At 38.2% G+C, this 20,232-nt stretch overlaps 1 protein-coding gene across 1 annotated transcript in view; it reads right to left on the reverse strand.

Moving 5' to 3' along the window:
- qsm (Zona pelucida superfamily protein qsm) overlaps positions 1-20,232 on the reverse strand; it is a 44,295-nt gene that overhangs the window by 14,176 nt on the left and 9,887 nt on the right. The window contains exon 2 of the mRNA XM_088265994.1: positions 19,639-19,838. Within this exon, the coding sequence (XP_088122120.1) occupies positions 19,639-19,717 (79 nt within the window). The 5' untranslated portion in view covers positions 19,718-19,838. The remainder of the gene's footprint in view (positions 1-19,638; positions 19,839-20,232) is intronic.

Consider the following 20,232-nt stretch of genomic DNA (forward strand, 5'->3'; position numbering starts at 1 on the left):
ATATTTTTCTGTATTTCCTCGATCATTAATTATATGAAGCCAGGTGATCAGTCCTGCGCTCCAGATCCATAGATATAGGCACTCCTATGTAAGTGTGATGGAATGCAGGTGACAAGTCGAGGACATGACTGATATTTGGGAAAGCAAACGGAGGAGGAATGGGATGTATTATAGGAGAATAATATACGCGCGTTTAATCGTGAATTTCGATTCAAGGTTTTGTTCTCTCACTCATTATTTCCTTGTTCTTACTACAAGAATTATGAAGTAATTCTGACATCATATCTGAGCACATTAACACTAATAGATATTATAATCATTGCTCATATCTCCAAGGTTACCACGTCACGCTATCTTATTTAGATACTCATTATTGCTAGATTGCATCTTTTGTTTATATTATATAAACTGCAGGCACATCTACCATACGCTGTTCTACCATTCAGGGAGTAGACTAACCTCCATACTATGGATAATTCTCCCTTACACTCTGCACTCATTCCGACTGCGGGTACATCTACCATACACTGTTCTACCATTTAGGAAGTAGACCGTTAGGTTAGGTTACTACCATTCAGGAAGTAACCTAACCTAACCTCCATACTATGGATAATGCTCCCTTACACTCTGCACCCATTCCGACTGCAGGTACATCTACCATACACTGTTCTACCATTTAGGAAGTAGACCGTTAGGTTAGGTTACTACCATTCAGGAAGTAACCTAACCTAACCCTTATACTATGGATAATGCTCCCTTATATTCTGCACCCATTCCGACTGCAGGTACATCTACCCTACACTGTTCTACCATTCAGGGACAAGTCTGGCCTCCGTTCTGCGGATAATTTTCCGTTTTTTTCAGGAAATATTTAAGCTATGCAAAAAACACATGTTGGCAATAACAGACGTCCTTGTCGACTTTGTAAATGTGTTTACATTTATTTTATTATTCATATGTATCATAACAACTGTTAGCATTTTTGGTTCAGTATACAGTGGAACCTCTCATAACGAGCAAATAAAATGTGAAAAAGCAGCTCTCTTAGCGATGTTTCGCATTACGAGTAACAGAGGAAGGGCAAGTCCCTTTTTCACGATCTTCACTTGTGAACCGGGACTTTCGCGGCTCGGGAAGGAGGTTTACCAAGAGGACCCTCACTACTGAACAAGTGTTTCGCTTAACGAGTAAGATGCTGGAACGAATTAAACTTGTTATGAGAGGTTCCACTGTGCCTACACGAAAGTGATTAAAGTATTATTTTGTGTCTAGCTGGCTTGGAGACGTGTCGTTTCATTCTTTATAACACCATAGCACAAATCACAGCAAAACAAATTTAAAAGTCAAAAGCAACATCCTTATAGACACGAGGAAGAGTATTGCTGACGCAAATTAAGAGCATTCGTAAGATTTTGCCAGTTGATGCTGCCCGTCAATTGGTAGTATCTAGAATCTATTATTGTAAAAGTACATATATGTAGTAGATGTTGTAGTCGTACAGGAGAAAGTGACCAACTAATAAAACGTAAAATGTTCTTGAGGGCCATTTAAGTCACTTTTGCTTGGCAAGAAAATAAACACCAATGCAGTTAGTCATTTTTAACAAGTCAATATATTACACTTCAAAGTTTAAAATCCTTTGGAAAATCCGGGGAAATATTAAGCTAGTAAGATATCAAATAGTCAATGATCACGTTTTTGTAAAAAATGCACTTGGTCACTTTCTCCTGTATGACAACGATATATGTATTCTCTATTCAAATTTGTTTTTTTATCAAATACTAGCTGTACCCGGCCACGCTTTGCTGTGCCTTAGTCAGGTTAAATAGAAAAGAAAGAAATTATAAACCTCACATTTCGAATATGTTGAATTTTACAATGCCTATGGGTATACAATGTCTTTATCCATAGGTCTGGAGTCGGAATAATCGGCGAGTATATATAAGGAGATTAATGAATGTAGAAGTGGGGAAGATTGTTTTCAAAGACTGATTGGTGTGGTCAATTGCTGTTTGCGCGACCGATGGCATAGGATGCTGTTTCACCAGCAGTTAGAAACGGTGAGAGTGAAATGATCTTTAGAAAAAAACTAAAAACGCATTTGTTTGCTGAATCATTTCCATAATTTTATTTTCCTCGATCAAATTGCCATGTGGCGTTCCATCCTAACTTGCTACATAGGAAGTGCCGTGTATGAATAATAACGAGCGATGGACGAGGAGGTATGTTTGCTACAGCTAGAAGAGATGTCTGGCAGGAAATGTGTGTTTACTCAGTTGCAAAAGGATAAAATTAAACACAATTTTGTAGCAAGTATTTCTCAATATGTTACAAATATTTACTTGCCAGGCTTTGTAAATTACGAGTATGGTGATATAAGCGTTTGAATTGTAAAATAAATTCATTTACAAAATAGTAAAACATTATACATATTAGGTACGTCTATTCTGTATTATTTTTTGACATCTCATCAAAGATGAAGAAGAATATGAAAGTCTGGACATTTACGGGGCTGACGACCGTCATGGGCTGGTTTAAGTGATTACTTTACACACGTGTAACATTCACCAATTCTACCCATTATTGACAACCATACTACTTAAATTCTTGAAAGTTCTATATATATGAACCAATTTCGAAACGTTGTTCTTGAATCTCTAGAACTTCACTAGAGACATCTATTGGTGAGATGAAGAGTCTTTTAACTGAGCTGAAACTCTTTTTATTTGTATGTGAGGTCCGAATCCTGGATTCGAATCCGAATCGTGAATCACATACACGAGAAACGCCAGAAAATATCATTTTCATTTTTATTATTTTAGCTAATAATTTGACTAGTCAATATTGATAAATCAACATAGACGAAGAAGAATATGTTACTTAAACTAGTCTATGACAGGTCGTAAGCCCTGTAAATGCCAATCTGTTTAAATACGAATTAGTAAAACCACCACCAAGTTTCTAGAAGTGCCCCTTGGTAGGCAGTGAAAGGAAGCAGTAGTTGGTTAGTTAAAAGTCCAGACACGCACAAAATATTGTGAAAAATCAAATAATTTATTTTGACTAGCCTAGGAATCGAACCTCATATCTAGGAAGAGATAGAGAACTACGAGAGATAGTTGAGATTTTGTAAACGCCATCTGATTGCTTCCTTCCCACACGATCTGGCATCTCGAACAAGGCCGCGGTGACACCTCCCACGACAGCCGCTCCAGCCTGCAGTGGTACAGCGCAGCACACAATGGCCCATTCAACACGCTGTTCTAGCGCCTGCCACACAAACAATACCCGAGAACCTTGAGAACTTCTTTGTATCCGAGGTCATTCAGGTGAAACGAGAGAAATTTCACTAATTGGAACAATGTTTTCTAGGGATAGAAACGGTGATGAAGACTCGTTTCAAGAACGTCATAAATAAAAAATCGTCAACTTTCAGTTGTGCGTGTTTTAGGAATGCTCAGAAATTGTGCTATATCCCAGCAAAAGAGGCATATTTTTAACTTAATATTTACCCGCTACAGGGCAGAAAGTGTTGTTTTTGCATTTTGAAGAAAAGGTATTGTTTAATAATTTTTTTAAATATACTAAATTTTTTTCAAATGGAAAAAAAACCTTCAGGTTTTACCTAAAAAGATCTGTTGCACAATAAAAAGTTTAATAAGTGGCTTGATATTTATTTTTAATACATTGTATTATATTTTTAAGCTTTAAAAACGTTCTCCTGAAAAATCAAGTTTTTTGATTCTTGAAAGGAATGAGCGATATGAGAGAGTTAATACCAAGAACGCAGTGAATGGTACGCTGAAACCAATTGTAGCAAATGAAAGCTAAACTAGAAATGGAAGTAAGCATGGAAGGATGTGATAGTTTGGTAGACTAAATGAGGTTATTCAGACGAATGTGCGGTGAAACGATGTGCGGTGGATGTTGGAATGGTGCAATAAGGAAATGATGCGAGGCTGAGATGAGCACTATCCAGCAAATTAAGAAAAACTTCTTCAAATGGTTTGGGAATGTGTCACAAATGAGTGAGGAACGAACGGTTTAACATATATACGAGGCGAATGTAGTTAGAAATAGAAGCAGAGGAAGATCGAGGAAAACATAGTTCATGTACTTGGGCGTGGACTGATCAGAAGCCGGAATAATCGGCGGGGTATATATGAAATAGGCTGCAAGCAGTAACAGAACGAGAAAACAAAGGATACAGAAGAGGCCTATATCCAGCAGTGGAGAACAAAAGGCTACAGAAGAAGATAATGAGGAGGGCGTGAACGTAGAAGAGACTAAAGATGTTTGCAAAGACAATGTAGCGTGGCGTTCTATCATCTCCGGCTACCCTGTGGGGGAGCGGCGCGATGGTTAGTAGGATATTCGGCGAATAACGCATAACTATCGGAAGTTAGTTTATTGTGAATATGGTGGCCGGCCGAGTCCCGTTACCAGGAGAACATAACGACAAAAGGTCAGACAAACACAGACGCTACGTTCAGTGTGGGATTCCAGCACATGTGGTTATTATTTCCCATTTTCCTGCCGCACACACATACAGGTACGCTACACCACTGTCCGGCGGTACAACGAAAAGCTAAAAACATAAGGTCGGAAGTCAACAATCAGCGAAAGATGGTGATTTGCATCGTGCGTCTTTTTGGTAATAGTTATTATGAAAAAAATACGATAACGATGGTGTAACCCAGAGTTGCTCTAACTTTTTCTATTCAGGGTGTGTTTAATGTGAAATGTGAGCCTACTCAACTGAGCACAGGCAATCAAAATTTGGAGCAATAGGCTTTTGTCACGATATTGGATTATTGGCTAATAAATTAATATGGAAAATCACAAGACTATCGGTAACATTCTCAATGAAATCTATAGGGAACTAAGGGAGATATTAAAGGTTAAACTTTAGATATTTGAATAAAACGAAAAACGTGCGTTCGCATACGTCATCCAATTTCCGTCTACGAACGTTTTATGACGTCATATGGTTTATTGTCTATTATTTATAGAGCTGTAATATGGATTTTTTGTTTACCACTATACTAACATTTGTGTTATACAAATATGAGGGAAGGGGGGGGGGGGTGGGATGGTGGACCATATACATCAACAAATAATTTAGCAATGTTACTAATATTAAAATAAGTCCATCGTTTCTGTGACGTCATTCATTGCCAATTTACGAAAATAAAGTTTTTTGTAAAGCAAATTTTCCAAAATAAAATGATGAAAGAAAATATTGATTATATCGGCTGTTATAAACACTTCACGTGTCTAATACAATCCTTTATACGTTGCGTATGTTAAATTAGATATTCCTCCCGTCTGACAAAGATCCATTGTGTTATTTTCACAAAACTAGACGTTTTCTCCGCGGCACACCAACTAATCACCGCGGTACACCAGTGTGCCGCGGCACACACGCGCCGGAACAATGCTCTATCCTACAACATTTACCCACCTCCGTAGTGTAGTGGTCAGTAAGTGACGATCAGGATAACAGTGCGTTTATATGATGCAGTGCCCTGTGCACCTTTGGGTGCGGATAAGGGTTGGAAGAAGATGAATGGAATTCCGTCATTCTGGAATATTGAATGGGTAAAGAATACATATTTAGCATTCTAACGTGAAAGTTGATGTTCCAAAATACAGTCGAACCCGGATATAGAGGATCCCAAGGGACTGGAAAAAGTTTCCCTTATATCCATGCTTTATACACAGGGATAAAATGGCAGGACGCAAGGCCATCTCTCTTCTAAAGGGGTTTCCCTTATGTCCTTCTTCTTCTAACCCTTATCCGCACCAATCGTATTGACGCAGTGTTATCTCGATCGTGTCTTACATGAAGGCGAGGTAGCTCCTGCGCTTCAGGACCCAGTCCAGGGTAATATTAAATAAATTTAAGAGGGTAAAATCACTAATATTTATTTTCAACCCCCTCTGGGAATCGAAGCCGTGACCTCCAGCACGGCAGCTAGACACGCTAACCATTACACCACGGAGGCGGACTGTCGCTTATGTCTTGGTTTCTTATATCCAGCTTCGACTGTTAACTAATGTATAAAGGCAACTAGCCGTAACTCAAGTTGCGGCTGTTTGGCGTAACACGGCTCAAAGCATTCTTATAACTGGCCTCTATCATATACAATCACAGATTTTGCTCCATCTCTTTCCTTTACCGAGATATTCATTATCCCAATAGCCGCAAAACTGTATTTGACACATGTGTTGGCAAAAAGCATCAATTTAAGTTAACTATAAACTCGTCTATCGCAAAACCACTGTTTTTAACTTGCGGCTATTTGCCTTTGCACATTAGTGTAGTCGCTGATATTATATTTTTTCTGGTTCATAAAGTTTGTCGTGAAGTTAGAAAGGCTAGTATTGTGTGAGTGTACATGGAGCGCACATGGAGCATGTGAAGACGCCCTCTGACACACATCCCACGTCCACAGCAGACAATATATTCAGTGTTTAACTTCAAATTACACCGAACCATATTACTCGCGAAAACTACAACTGAAGGAACAATCGCTAAATGAGACTTCACAAGAGCAAAATCAACGCTAAAATACAAGATAATTCTAAAATATATATTAAAATATATATAAATTCTAAAAAAGCTTCTTTACATCTCACAAATAGATGTCGCTAGTGAAGTTCTAGTGATTCAAGAACAAGGTTTCTAAATTGGTTCACATATATAGAACTTTCAAGAATTTGAGTAGTGTGGTTGTCAATAATGAGTAGAATTGGTGAATGTTACACGTGTGTAAAGTGATCACTTAAACCAGCCTATGACGGTCGTCAGCCCCGTAAATGCCCAGACTTCCATATTCTTCTTTATCTTTGATGAGATGTCAAAAAATAATATGAAAATAACTCCTGTAATTGGAGATAATCCAGATTTTGTGAACAAGTATTTGGACACACTCAAAATGTTGTAAATAAATTATCTGGTCAAATTATAAGCTTAATAATAAAAATGAAAATGTTATTTTCTGGCGTTTCTCATGTGTGTGATTATAATCCAGGATTCGGACCTCACATACTAATATAAGAGTTTCTGCTCAATAAATACTGTTCAACTAGTGACCTCTGGAGTTCGGCTATAGCAACCGCCACTACGGAATATGGATCAGTGGTTTAATCGATGAGTACCTACCCAGTGACACGTATCTCATACCCAGCCACCGTGAGACTGACTTACAACGCACTTTACTGCAAGTCGACCAAATGCTAACAAGATGGGACGACATTATACGTAGTTAGAGGGGCGGATACCGTGGACGAGTATCGGAGCTCAGAGCTACTGCATTACCGTACCGTACATGCGCTATACGCTTCATAACCTTATTGTGTTATACCAAATTAAGCGGTAATTACCGTAATCACGACCAATAAACGGTATTACTGATTACTTATGTAACTAAACAATAAGAGTACAATATTATCTGTGTTCCTATGTCTTACCATATAACTATTGTAGAAACAGAATTATAATCATTTAAACGCTAAAACTTATAAAAGGACCTTTAAACAATACTACAATACGAGTACAAAATAGATTTCTACGTTTTTTTAATAGAACAAACTTATCGAAAAAGTAAAACTGTATTTAATTTATGTGCTGTAATTCTTATGAAATAGTAGCTCATTTTCTAAGAATTACAGTCTTCAATAAGGCCTCCATTCTTGTACCTATAAAAGGCATTGCGGAGGAAAGTGATCGCTTATTAGAAAACCATGTCACGCAATTCTAGTCCCTGATTGCTGACTGCTAACGAGTTGCGTGGACTGACATCACGAGAAAAAATAAAATAGTGCAATGTGTATATAATCAAAGCAAAAATATGGCGCGAACTCCTTTTCTTCTAATCCTTTTCTAGAAATAACCTCAGAGGTTTTATGGAATATTAAAACAAGAAAATAGCATTGATTAATAAATTATTTCGAGAAATAAAAATGCTGTTAGGATCCACTCACATTTTTATTAACCAACTAGTTTCGGCAACAACCTGTTGCCCTCTTCAGGGTTTAATTTATGACTAAGTCATAAATTAAACCCTGAAGAGGGCAACAGGTTGTTGCCGAAACTAGTTGGTTAATAAAAATGTGAGTGGATCAGGACACAAAGTATTTTTATTTCTCGAAATAATATATCAATATGATCCACAAAGTTAATGCTTTCAATATTCAAAACATTGATTAATAAAGTTAATGCCACACATTTATCCTATCCGGAGAGTGAGTTACTGCAGACTTTTGTCTGTGTTTGCGAGATGGAAGATGTCGTTAGGTGGGGAAGGCAACGAAGGAGACAATAGTATGCGCGTGTGAGGAGAGTGGAATCATCCAGACTCCCCCACATTGCACTGCACGGCCAACCCCAGGATAGAGATGGATTGACAGCTGGGAATCGACATCGCAGGAGGCTAATTAATCCCTTTAATTCCAAGAAGAAGATTCCTGAAGTCCTGATACTTAAGAATAGATTCAACGGAGTCCTGGTTCCAACTGTAATGTATGGAAGTGAAACAAGGAGTTGGCAAAAGAAGGATTAAAGTAAACCGAATGCAGTCGAAATGCGATCTCTCAGAAGAATGTGCGGCAAAACGATGTATGATAGATGTTCGAATAGTGAAATAAGGAAGGAATGCAAAGCTGAGAAAAACCACCTAAAGGTTTAGGTTAGGAGTCGTAATAATCGGCAGGTATGTATGAGGAAATGCATGAACGTGGAAGAGTCGAAGAATGTTAGATGTTCGAATAGTGAAATAAGGAAGGAATGCAAAGCTGAGATAAGCATTGTCGATAAAATTAAGAAAGGTGTGTTGAGATGGTTTGGGCATGTAGAACGAATGAGTGAGGAAAGAACGGTAAAAAAAATGAGGCGAATGTAATTGGAGAAAGGAGCAGAGGAAGACCGAGAAAAACATGGCACGATCAGGTATGCCAAACACTTGAAAGTGGTCAGGTTAGGAGTTGTGATAATCGGCGGGTATGTATGAGGAGATGCATGAACGTGGAAGAGGCGAAGAATGTTTGCAAAGACAGAGTGGTGTGGCGTTCTATTCACTCTGCCTACCCCTGCGGGGAAGCGGCGTGATGGTTAGTTAGTTAGTTAAGAAGAAGAATCACTTATTGCAACCGTTCATCGTTCGCGTGAATCTGGCATTTTATTCGTTACTTTTCAACACATTCCTAATATTTAAATAAAATAAATTAGCACCGCGTTCTCATGTCCGACTTGCACCGATGAACCAGAGACAATGGGGAATCACAAACAATTTGAAACCTCTTTGAAAAAACTTGATTCCTAAGTGATGCAGCAACCAGTCGGCAGCTGCTCCGTCACACTGAAATGCTGTCGCAACCGCTTTTTAAACCTTTTTAAAGCGCCGCATAAACAATAAACAACGAGAATATCGAGTTTTACATTTGGAGCGAGTCGGAAAAGGGTGCACGCAACTCAAAACCGGCATTCCTCGGTTTAGACTACAACGCCAGGCTTAGGAACGGAGATATCATACCATCATGCCAAACCTTCTTGGAGACACTTTAACTAACTAATTATATCAGAAATATATAATTAGGAACTTCAAGTGTCTCCAAGACGGTTTGGCCATGTGGATAGAATGGTTAAATCAGTATATATGGGTGAGAAGTCTGGTTAGAGCAGTATATATGGGGGAGAAGAACCGAGAATCTACATAGCATGCATGGTTAGAAGCTAGGACTGTATGCCAGGGTCAGGAGTGAAGACATCAGAAGGGATTTATTAACATTTATTTCCTAAAAATAATAATAGATCTAGCCAAGGAATGAATAATTTATAAGAAATACCTTTTTGTAAATCCAGACTCGCGCAAAGACACTCATTTTTCATAGCTCCAAAACTGTTCAATTTATTCCATAAAGACTATTTGTTAGATGTTAATTGCCTAAGTTTGTGTAGATTTAAAATTTTGCTTCGATAATAGATTGAAGAGACAGATTTCAGCTCCTATTTCTTGTAGACGTTTCACTCATGTAGTACATGCTTGCTAACTTTTTAATTTTTCATCTTTTTTATGTTTTTAACTATTTTTATTGGATTTCTGATAGTCAAGTATTTTTTTGTATTTTATATTAACACTATTATTCTAGTTCTTCTTATAATACCCATTTTATTATTGCCAGTGCCCTTTACTATGACCTAAATTATATTGTATACCCACACACAGGCCATGCCTTTGTGGGATCTTTTTTGTATTTATATTTTATTCATATTTTTTTGTATTTGAATTTATGTCACGTTTGTATAATAACGCTTGGCTACCGTTCTGGAGGTCCCGGGTTCGATTCCCAGGGGGGTCAAATAAATATTGATTTTTTCACTGTAATATTTATTCAATTATTATTTATTCAATTACCCTGGACTGGTACCTGAAGCGGAGGGCTGATCACCTTTCCTTCATGTGTAAACGATCAAGATAACACTGCCTTAATATAAAGTAGTGCCCTATGCACCACTGTGGTGCGGATAAGGGTTTTATATTTATATTTATATATTTGTATAATGCAAAAGAATTAAAAAAAATTGCAGCTGAGACAGACATGATTGGAAGAGATAGTGTGACCATGTATAGAACGGTTAGAGCAGTATATATATATATATGGGAGAGTAAGAGTCTAAGCGACTTATACGAAGACATGAGCTGCTCGACGTATGAGGAGCTGAAGAGGACTTCCGAAAATAGGCGAGAATGGGGAAAGATATGTCATCTGTTGCTACAGACCAATCCGCAGGATTGAAACCAGAGACAGAGAAGAGTCTACATAACATGTGTGACTAGAAGCTAGGACTGTATGCCAGGATTAGGAATTGAGACATCAGAAGGAATGTGCAGCTGAGTCAGGTATACTTAGAAAGATTAAGAGAAAGGGTCTCTAAGATGATTTGGTCATGTGGAGAGAATAGTTAGAGTACCCAGTATATATGGCAGTATGGCGTGTGGTGGTTCCATCCTCTCAGGAATAGATTCCAGTAATAGCGGTTATAATGATAATTACAGAATTGCAAAGACTGCCAAAAAAACGTGTGTGTAAGACGAACAATGCGTAGTTACCGGAATGGCTCTTGTGGTCAACGTACTCGCGTCGAGTCGGTCAGGTGCTCGGAATACAAATGGAATCCCGCGGCTTGTAACAATGTGTCCATCTCACCATGAACAGCCAACATTGACTTCCGTCCATTCAGCGGCGGCAGCCAATAGCGACATGGACCTCGCGTGACTCGCTCCTTGGATGTGCGCGACGCGAGAAAGATCTTTTCTTATACTTATGGGAATATGGTGTACTAGATCAAATTAAGAGAGATCGATTTAAGTAGGTGCCGAATACTTTAAACTAATACAACATTTTGAGTGTGTCCAAATACTTGTTCACACTCAAAATGTGTGAATAAATTATCTGGTCAAATTATAAGCTTAAATAATAAAAATGAAAATGATATTTTCTGGCGTTTCTCATGTGTGTGATTATAATCCAGGATTCCGACCCCACATACACTAATATAGGAGTTTCTGCTCAACAAAATGCTTCTTTTCATCTCACCAATAGATGTCTCTAGTGAAGTTCTAGTGATTCAAGAACAATGTTTCAATATTGGTTCATATATATATGTTGAACTTCCAAGCATTTGAGTAGTGTGTTTGTCAATAATGGGTAGAATTTGTGAATGTCACACGTGTGTAAAGTGATCGCTTAAACCAACCTATGACGGTCGTCAGCCCCGTAAATGCCTGGACTTTCATATTCTTCTTCATCTTTGATGAGATGTCAAAAAATAATAGATTAATCAAAGCTAATGACGCCAATCAGTGCACATATTTGGTTACGTATTGCGTATTTATATCTCCTCCATTTGCCACCAACAACTTTAGCTGGAAAGGAATAGATAATTTGTATAAACCACGAAATAGTAATGAGTTCCATTCTATGGGGGTAATAATAAAGTAACGGTTTCCCATTAGTCGCTCCTCTAGTGTATATTGAACACTGTCTTCTTCTTCCTTTCTCCATCCCGACTTCGTCTTTGTAAACTGTTGGAGTCAGGTTGTAGGTCCTTCTATCATATACACCATCACCTAGGTCGTGCCTTCGAATCGTGTTATCTTTCATATTATTTTTGTAATCTCATCCAAGATGAAGAAGAATATGGAAGTCTGGGTATTGACGGGGCTGACGACCGTCATAAACTGGCTTAAGTGGTCACTTTACACACGTGTAACATTCACCAATTTCACCCATTATTGACAACCACACTACTCAAATTCTCGGAAGTTCTATATACATATGTGAACTAATTTCGAAACCTTGTTCTTGAATCATTATAACTTCGCCTTTTTTGTCAAAAAATTATTACGTAAATAACTCCTGTAATTGAAGATAATCCATATTTTGTGAACAAGTATTTGGACACACTCAAAATTTTGTGTTCTCTTTCTGTAACATCTTTTCATTTCTCTCTTTATATATGGAACATTGTGAACCTATTAAATGTTCACAATATTTTATCAAATTTTCGTTCACAAATTCTAGATTTGCTCCACCTATACTATCGATAAAAAAAAACTATTAAAAGTTTCCTATATTAAGGATAAATTCGTAGGGCATATGCCCTACGAATTTAAAAAAAAACGCGGCAGGCATTCGGGACCCATGTCCTACAAACCCGAACCAAACGCAACCGAACGAGATGCCATTGTGTTTTCATTGTCATCGCTTAATTTTCATAAAACCTCCGTTACACAACGGACTAATTAATTACCGTCTTGTTGATGATGCAACATGCTCCCTCTGTACCAGGTCTCCGGCTCTCCGGCTCTACCGGCGGTAATGCACCGTGACGGGGTGTGCAGAGACCAGGCGCTTCACGGCCAGTGGCGAGCAGCAGGTTTACAGTAGAGAGGAGAGTAATTAGCGCCCAAAGCTGACCGCGGAAGTAGCGGAATGCCATTTCACGGCCAGCGGAATAAACACGAAATTTCCGTAATATTATAAATAATTCATGTTATTATATAACTGTACTCATTGTTTACTCTTCCATACGCTGTTACCCTGATCTTCACGTGGCGCCATCCAAATATATGCAGAACTGCTCTAACGTATACAGTTATATGTTAAATACAGTGAAACCTCTATCATTTTTAAAGAGACCTAGTGAAATAAACTATGAATGCGGGATAAAGTCAATACGCAAAGACATACGATCGAGTAAAAATACCGTCCTCCCAATCTGCATAACCATTGGTAGGTTGAAATTTTAAGAATACAAGTTTTAGATGTCAATAAATGTATTTATTAAACAAAAAATATACGAAGTTGAACAGAACCCGAAGATCTTCAGACCTCTTCTGCTGTATCCATCACACAAGCTTTCGATAGTCTGTATCCCGCACATAGGAATATTGTCATCGAATGTAACAAAATTGAGAAAATTTAAAAGAATGTAAAAAAACAGACAAATTATATCAAATTAAAACTTAGTAGACTCAAAAAATCTGTGTTTGATTTAAAATTAATACATAAATCAAATCAAATCATATTTCAAACGATGAATGCGGTAAAATGGTGGATAGAAACGATCGATGCGATCTATTTGCGTGTGAAATTAATTTAGGGTTTAAGAAATAAACGACACATCCGGGAAAACGATTACTCGAGTAACGATAGATAGAGGTTTCACTGTTTATATCTTAACGATCATGGAAATTTTCACTTTGCAGCCGCTCTAAACTTTTTTGGTCTTCCTCTAGATGTCTTTCGAGGAAGATCCATGGCGATCGCCTGGTTTACAATATGATCATGTTTTCTACGTCCTATGTGCCCATAACATCTCAATCGCCTTTCCCCTACCTTACTATTGATGCCTGTTACAGCCAGGCTCCCACGAATGCGTGAACTCTTTATTTTGTCTCTAAGGGACACTCCAGCTGACCATCTAAGCATCCGCATTTCAGCAGTTTCTAGTTGCCTAGAGTAGGTGTTATACATCGTCCAGCATTCGCAGCTTTAGAGGAGTGAGGTTCTGACAATTGTTTGGTAGACTTTTTCTTAAAGGAAACAAATGAGAAAATATAACTAATGACTAACACCAATATCTTTCCATAAAGCAATTTTTCAGTTCATTCATTTTGGATCCCTAATTTAGTGTCCGCCTCCGTAGTGTAATGGTCAGCATGCTTGGCTACCGTTCTGGAGGTCCCGCGTTCGATTCCCAGGGGGGTTTAATAAATATAAGTGATTTTTTCACTCTAATATTTATTCAATATTACACTGGACTGGTACCTGAAGTGGAGGGCTGATCACCTTTCCTTCATGTGTAATCGATCGAGATAACACCGCGTTTATATGAAGCAGTGCCCTATGCACCATTAGGGTGCGGTAAGGGATTTAAAAAAAAAATAGTTACTCGATTTGGTTTTTACATAGGATCGCGATATTTTCAAGCCTCCAACGTTTGGCAGTTTGCCTTTCGATCGCGTACGTAACGCATTTCGGACGGGTATTTTTTACGCCCGCGGACCGCTGGCGACGGGATTTGATAATTATGCACATATAGTTAGACCTTAATAAAGAAATTGGTATGTTATATTCACATAAAAACATTGCATAATTCCTTCCAATCTTCCTTTAAAACGAGGCCGGCGCAGAAGGTAAAAATACCCTTGCCGTCCTCAAGCATCAATCCACAGCACTGATGGAAATACCTTTTCAGTCCTTAGTGTGTTAAGGCAACGATACGGTTTAGTTTTTAATTTTTTTACCGTTATTCCATAGACTGTAAGGCAGTGCCTTTTATGATAAATATGTCAAGATTATTAGTATTTATTAGGCACGCGAAATATTGAAATGGTAACGTCACACGGTGACTCAGCGCGTGGGACTCCGGCCACACTCCGAGGTCGAGGCACTGGCAAACATCACCCACTGCGGACCATCACACCCACACCGAATAATGACTCTTTATTCGGGCTAATTCGCAATTTGTGTTAAAAAGTAAGCAGGAACTTGTGTAATGTGAAGGAATAACCCTAGCTTAGGGGAAATCCGTAAGGTTTACATCCGAATGAGGTTCCGATCCGCGAAGGGAGCACTTTGTGACCCAAAAATGCCAGCCAAGCTTAAACATGCTTCTTACCTTATATTTTTTATATGGCTATTTACTATACCCGTTTATTGGTTTATATTTTGTCCTGTGTTAGTTTTGTTTAATTTTTTATTTTTTTTAAATTTTATTATAATTGTCATTTTATTTTTAAAAATCTAAACATAGATGAAGAATAATGTTACAGCGTCTAAAGGATCACTTAAACCGGCCTATAACGGTCGTAAGCCCCGTAAATGTACAGACTTATGTCCATATTCTTCTCCATCTACGTTGAGATTTCAAAAAATAATATCAAAATTTCTTCACTCGATGCTTGATTCGTCGCATCGGAGTAAATATTGACAATATTATCGATCGTTCCCGGGGCGCTTACGGGAGACAAATAGAAGAGAAGACGGTTGCCTTTCTGTGTTTTAGTTTTAACTTCCCTGGACGGTTGTTTTTCTCGTTTGCACGCTCGTGTGGGATGTGGTCGCGTCGCCGAGCGCCGACCGGTCACGCCAAGGTCGCCGGTTCGACACTCGGCCGCTCGCACAATGGAGGAGACGATCCCTTCGCAGACGGCGCCATCTTGCATTACAATCGGTTGACGCAATGCGTTTTTATGCCCTCGGAACGCACACGAAGCGCAGCGGATGCATTTTGCCTCATTGTTTATTATTCACTGAAAAACTAACTGCTAACGTCACGCCGCTTCTCGCAGGGTTAGGCAGAGAGAATAGGACGCCACACTAATTGCAATCTTTGCAAAAAATCTTCGCCTCTTCTACATTCATGCATCTCCTCATCCACACCCGCCGATTATACCGACACCTGACCTGACCACGTCCAAGTATTTGACAAACTTGATCATGCCAAGTTTTTATCGGTATTCCTCTATTTCTATTTCCAACCACAATCGCCTCATAAATTATTTTTACTATTCTTTCTTCGGGTTTGGCGGTCCCGGGTTTGATTCCCAGAAGGGCGGGTCAAATAAATATAAGTGATTTTTTCACTGTAATATTTATTACACATTACCCTGGACTGGTACCTGAAGCGGAGGGCTGATCACATTTCCTTCATGTGTCTACGATGCAGATAACACTGCGTTTATATGATGCAGTGCCCTATGCACCACTAAGGTGCGGATAAAGGTTTGAATAATTCTTTCTTCACTCATTTCTGTATTTGTAAGGAGAAATCAACGAGTGGCTGTAACGAAACCCGGAATACTACATTTTTCTGCATCAAACACATCTTCCAAATAAGTGGCTCACCATTAAACCGTTTCTCTGCAAAGCAGGCAGAGAGGATACAGCGCCACACTGCTCTGTCTTTATAAACATTCTCCGCCTCTTCCACTCTCACGCCCTCCCACACCTACACCCGATTATACCAACTCCTGACTTGTCTACGTTAAAAAATTAGAAAGACTTTGCCAAAAAATGATGGTCTTCCTCTGCTTCTATTTCCAATTACGTTCGCCTCATGTATTTGTTTTGCCGTTCTTTCCTCACTCACTCACAGTAGTATGGTTGTCAATCATGGGTAGAATTGGATGTTACATGTGTGTAAAGTGATCACTTAAATCAGCCTACGACGTTCGTCAGCCCTGTAAATACCCAGACCTCCAAATTCTTCTTCATCTATATTGGGATGTTAAAAAAATCCCTTAGACACATCGCTCACTCCTTTCAACAACGTCATATATCAAAAATCGTCAATTTTGAGTTGTGCATGTTTTCGGAATTCCCAGAAAATGTACTATATCCCAGCAAAAGCGGCATATTTTTAACCTAATATTTACCCGCTACAGGATAGAAAGTGTTGTTTTTTTTATTTTAATAAAAGGTATTGTTTAATTATTTTTTTAATTATACTAAATATTTTTCAAATGGAGAAAAAACCTTCAGGTTTTACCTAAAAATATCTGTTGCACTGTAAAAAGTTCAATGTGGTTTGACATTTATTTTTAATTCATTTCTTTCTATTCTTTAACTTTAAAAACGATCTCCTGAAAAATCAAGTTTTATGATACATATGTATATGACGTTGTTGAAAGGAGTGAGCGACATGTTCTAACATTATTAGAATCTATATTAGAATAGTAAAAAAAATCGCTTAGAATCGTTACACCAGATTTGAAACAGCATCCTGAACAAAGGCTGACTTTCCAATCACTCGAAGGCGATTACACAATCTTCCAAGGTCTCAGTTCCAGTCTCCGATATCCATTTAACGTACAATATCCATAACACTGAATAGATACACTTTCCACCGACTCCTCACTACAGCAGCACTTCATCTCTCTCGGCTGCATTCCAATCATACGACGTTCTCTCTTTCTATCTCAGAACGGCTGAATTACAGTCATCTTTTTCGTGGGTCCAAATCCTTACTCACAGATCTAGGTTACTCCACTAGGGAGATATTTTTATATTATTTCTTACTGTCATAGGCTGGTTTAATTAAAACACTTTGTACACAAGTAACATTCACCATTCTACCCATTACTTACAACCACACTCCTCAATTTTTGGAATTCATATGAAAGAACGTGTCAATTATATGATACACAGTGGCTCGCACAGATAATTAATTACGACAAGCAGTAGAGATAGGTAGTAAGGTAAGCTAGGTACCACTTAGTAATATAGCGAAGGTACTGGTTGTGTTTATAAACATATGTCACGCGGGCATGATATGTATATACAAATCGTAGTCATACAGAACAAAGTGACTAAGTGCATTTTATTACAAAAACGTGATCATTGACTATTTGATATCTTACTAGCTGAATATTGTCCTAAAAATAATCCCAAAGGATTTTAAACTTGGAAGTATAATATATTGACTTGGTAAAAATGACTAACTGCATTGATGTTTATTTTCTTGCCAAGCAAAAGTGACTTAAATGGCCCTCCCGAACAATTTACGTTTTGTTAGTTGATCACTTTCTCCTGTACGACTACAATAATATATATATATATATATATATATATATATATATGAGTACATGCATGAACGTGGAAGAGGCGAAGAATGTTTGCAAAAAGTGGTGTGGCGATCTATTCTCCCTGCCTACTCTGTGAGTTAGTTATTTATCTATTATGACCCTCCCCTGGATCGAACCCGGCGCCTCCAGCACTCCACTCGATTTTTTCATTTATTGAAATGGAAATGTTGTGTAACCTAATTGTGAAAGTGACGCGAAGTTGAGGCGGACGTTTGTTTGTTTAGTTATATCGCGTTTTTTCTTTCATCTAGAGTCGGAGTGACCCACTTAGCGGATCGATCTCGGAACGTTCTGCTTCTATTATTAGTGAATGGAAGCAGTAAGCACACAATGGGGGAATTGGGTTGGACCAGCATCGCTTCAAGAATTAGATGAAAAAAAGTCCATAGAAGAAAAAGTAAGAAAGGCATAAAATTGAAAACACACTGACGCTTGGAGGTTTTTTGTGCGGATTTGCATTGAATAGATGTTTGCAAAATCACAATCAGCCATGTTTTTTTTCCTGTACCTATTTGCAGACAGTAGCTACCGATCGTGTGCATTGTACAAGTACTACTTACTAGTCTACTGTCTTGTACACTGTACAATACATTGAAAGCTGTCCCACCGCATGCCCAGATCTGATACAGAAGCATCTAGGCTTCCTGACAGATCTGCTCTTGCAAAGCAATTTTTTTAAAACTAAGTTGCGAAATTTATTAATAATATGAAACAATATAAAATTGTAGCCCGATTTTACTGTGAATTTACATTTAAAAGCTTTCAATATACCTGTCACTGCCAATCTAAATATATACAAGTTTGTAAATCCGTCACAAAATTTTCTAGAAATACCCCGGTGACTGTACAATACAGTAGACCAGTAGGTAGGCTGTCAATAATTGTAGAGTGTCAAAAACAGGTATGCTGTCAATAAGTGCTGGACTATCAATAACTGTACGCAGTCAGAATTAGGAGAACGCCAAGAATTGTTAGATTAACAATTATTATTTTTAAAGGTGTCTCAAATTGATATGACAAGTGTATTATTCTTCCTCTTTTTCATAAAAAAGAAGATGAAAGACTAAACATTCCAGGACTTACGACCTGGCATTTGTCTGGCTTAAGCGATCACTTTATACACTTGTGTAACGTTCACCATTCTGCCCATTACTGAACATCCATAATGCATTAATTCTTGAAACCTTTATTCATACGCGACGGTCTTAGATCCTAATGGTATACAGATCACGTAAGTGAAGGAACTCATGGTAAAAGACATAGAAAATGAGAGTAGCAACAATGGCACTCGGGGTTATAAACCCGTACTCGCATTAGCTTGTACAAGGTGGAAAAGCTCCTTCTAATGTGTACGAATCCCTTGAAAAATTATTTCTAGACTGTCAATAACCGGTAATGAAGATAGCGTATGCCAATAATTGGAAATTCGACAACAACTGTACGTATGCCAATAATTATACGTAACGCAGAATGGACTTACCTTTCGCGTCAGTACAGGAGGGAAGGACGAGGCAAACAGTGAAAACTGCCGTCAGGAGGATGCTTCGTAGCTTCGTCATTTTGTCTAAGGTGTAGGAGCCGAAGATAGCCGAATACGACACTGTCACTAACTTAGAACTACGTCACACTATCACTTCGTCACTTGGTAGCGGCCTCGAGCGACGAGCAATGCGAAGACACCTGGAAAAACAGAACAGGAAATAATTTATTTTAATTCGAGAAAAAACAAATAACAGGCTATTTTTACTATATTCAGGCTTAATTTTTTTCGGATTTAACATACTGACATATCCGTATTCAAAAATCCTGTTAATATTTGACTTTTAACCGAAAAGTCCATTTGAAAAAGAGTTTAGGCTGAACCACACTTCCTGTATCCCGCTATCATCCAGTAGGTAGGTACAGACATTACAAGCAAATTACCATATCTTGGTAACGCATGTGCATAAAATCAATGCAAACGCAGCCTAATATCGTTAAGCTCGACGAATTCCCAACGCCAATAAGGGGAAACTTAAAAAAACTCTATAATTTTTGCACTTTCGCTATGATTTTCTCCAATAAACTGCTCTTT

Source organism: Brachycentrus maculatus, unplaced genomic scaffold (genome assembly GCF_059751285.1).
Source record: "Brachycentrus maculatus isolate JH-2025_06_01 unplaced genomic scaffold, ASM5975128v1 h1tg000259l, whole genome shotgun sequence".
Classification (NCBI taxonomy): Eukaryota; Metazoa; Arthropoda; class Insecta; order Trichoptera; family Brachycentridae; genus Brachycentrus; species Brachycentrus maculatus.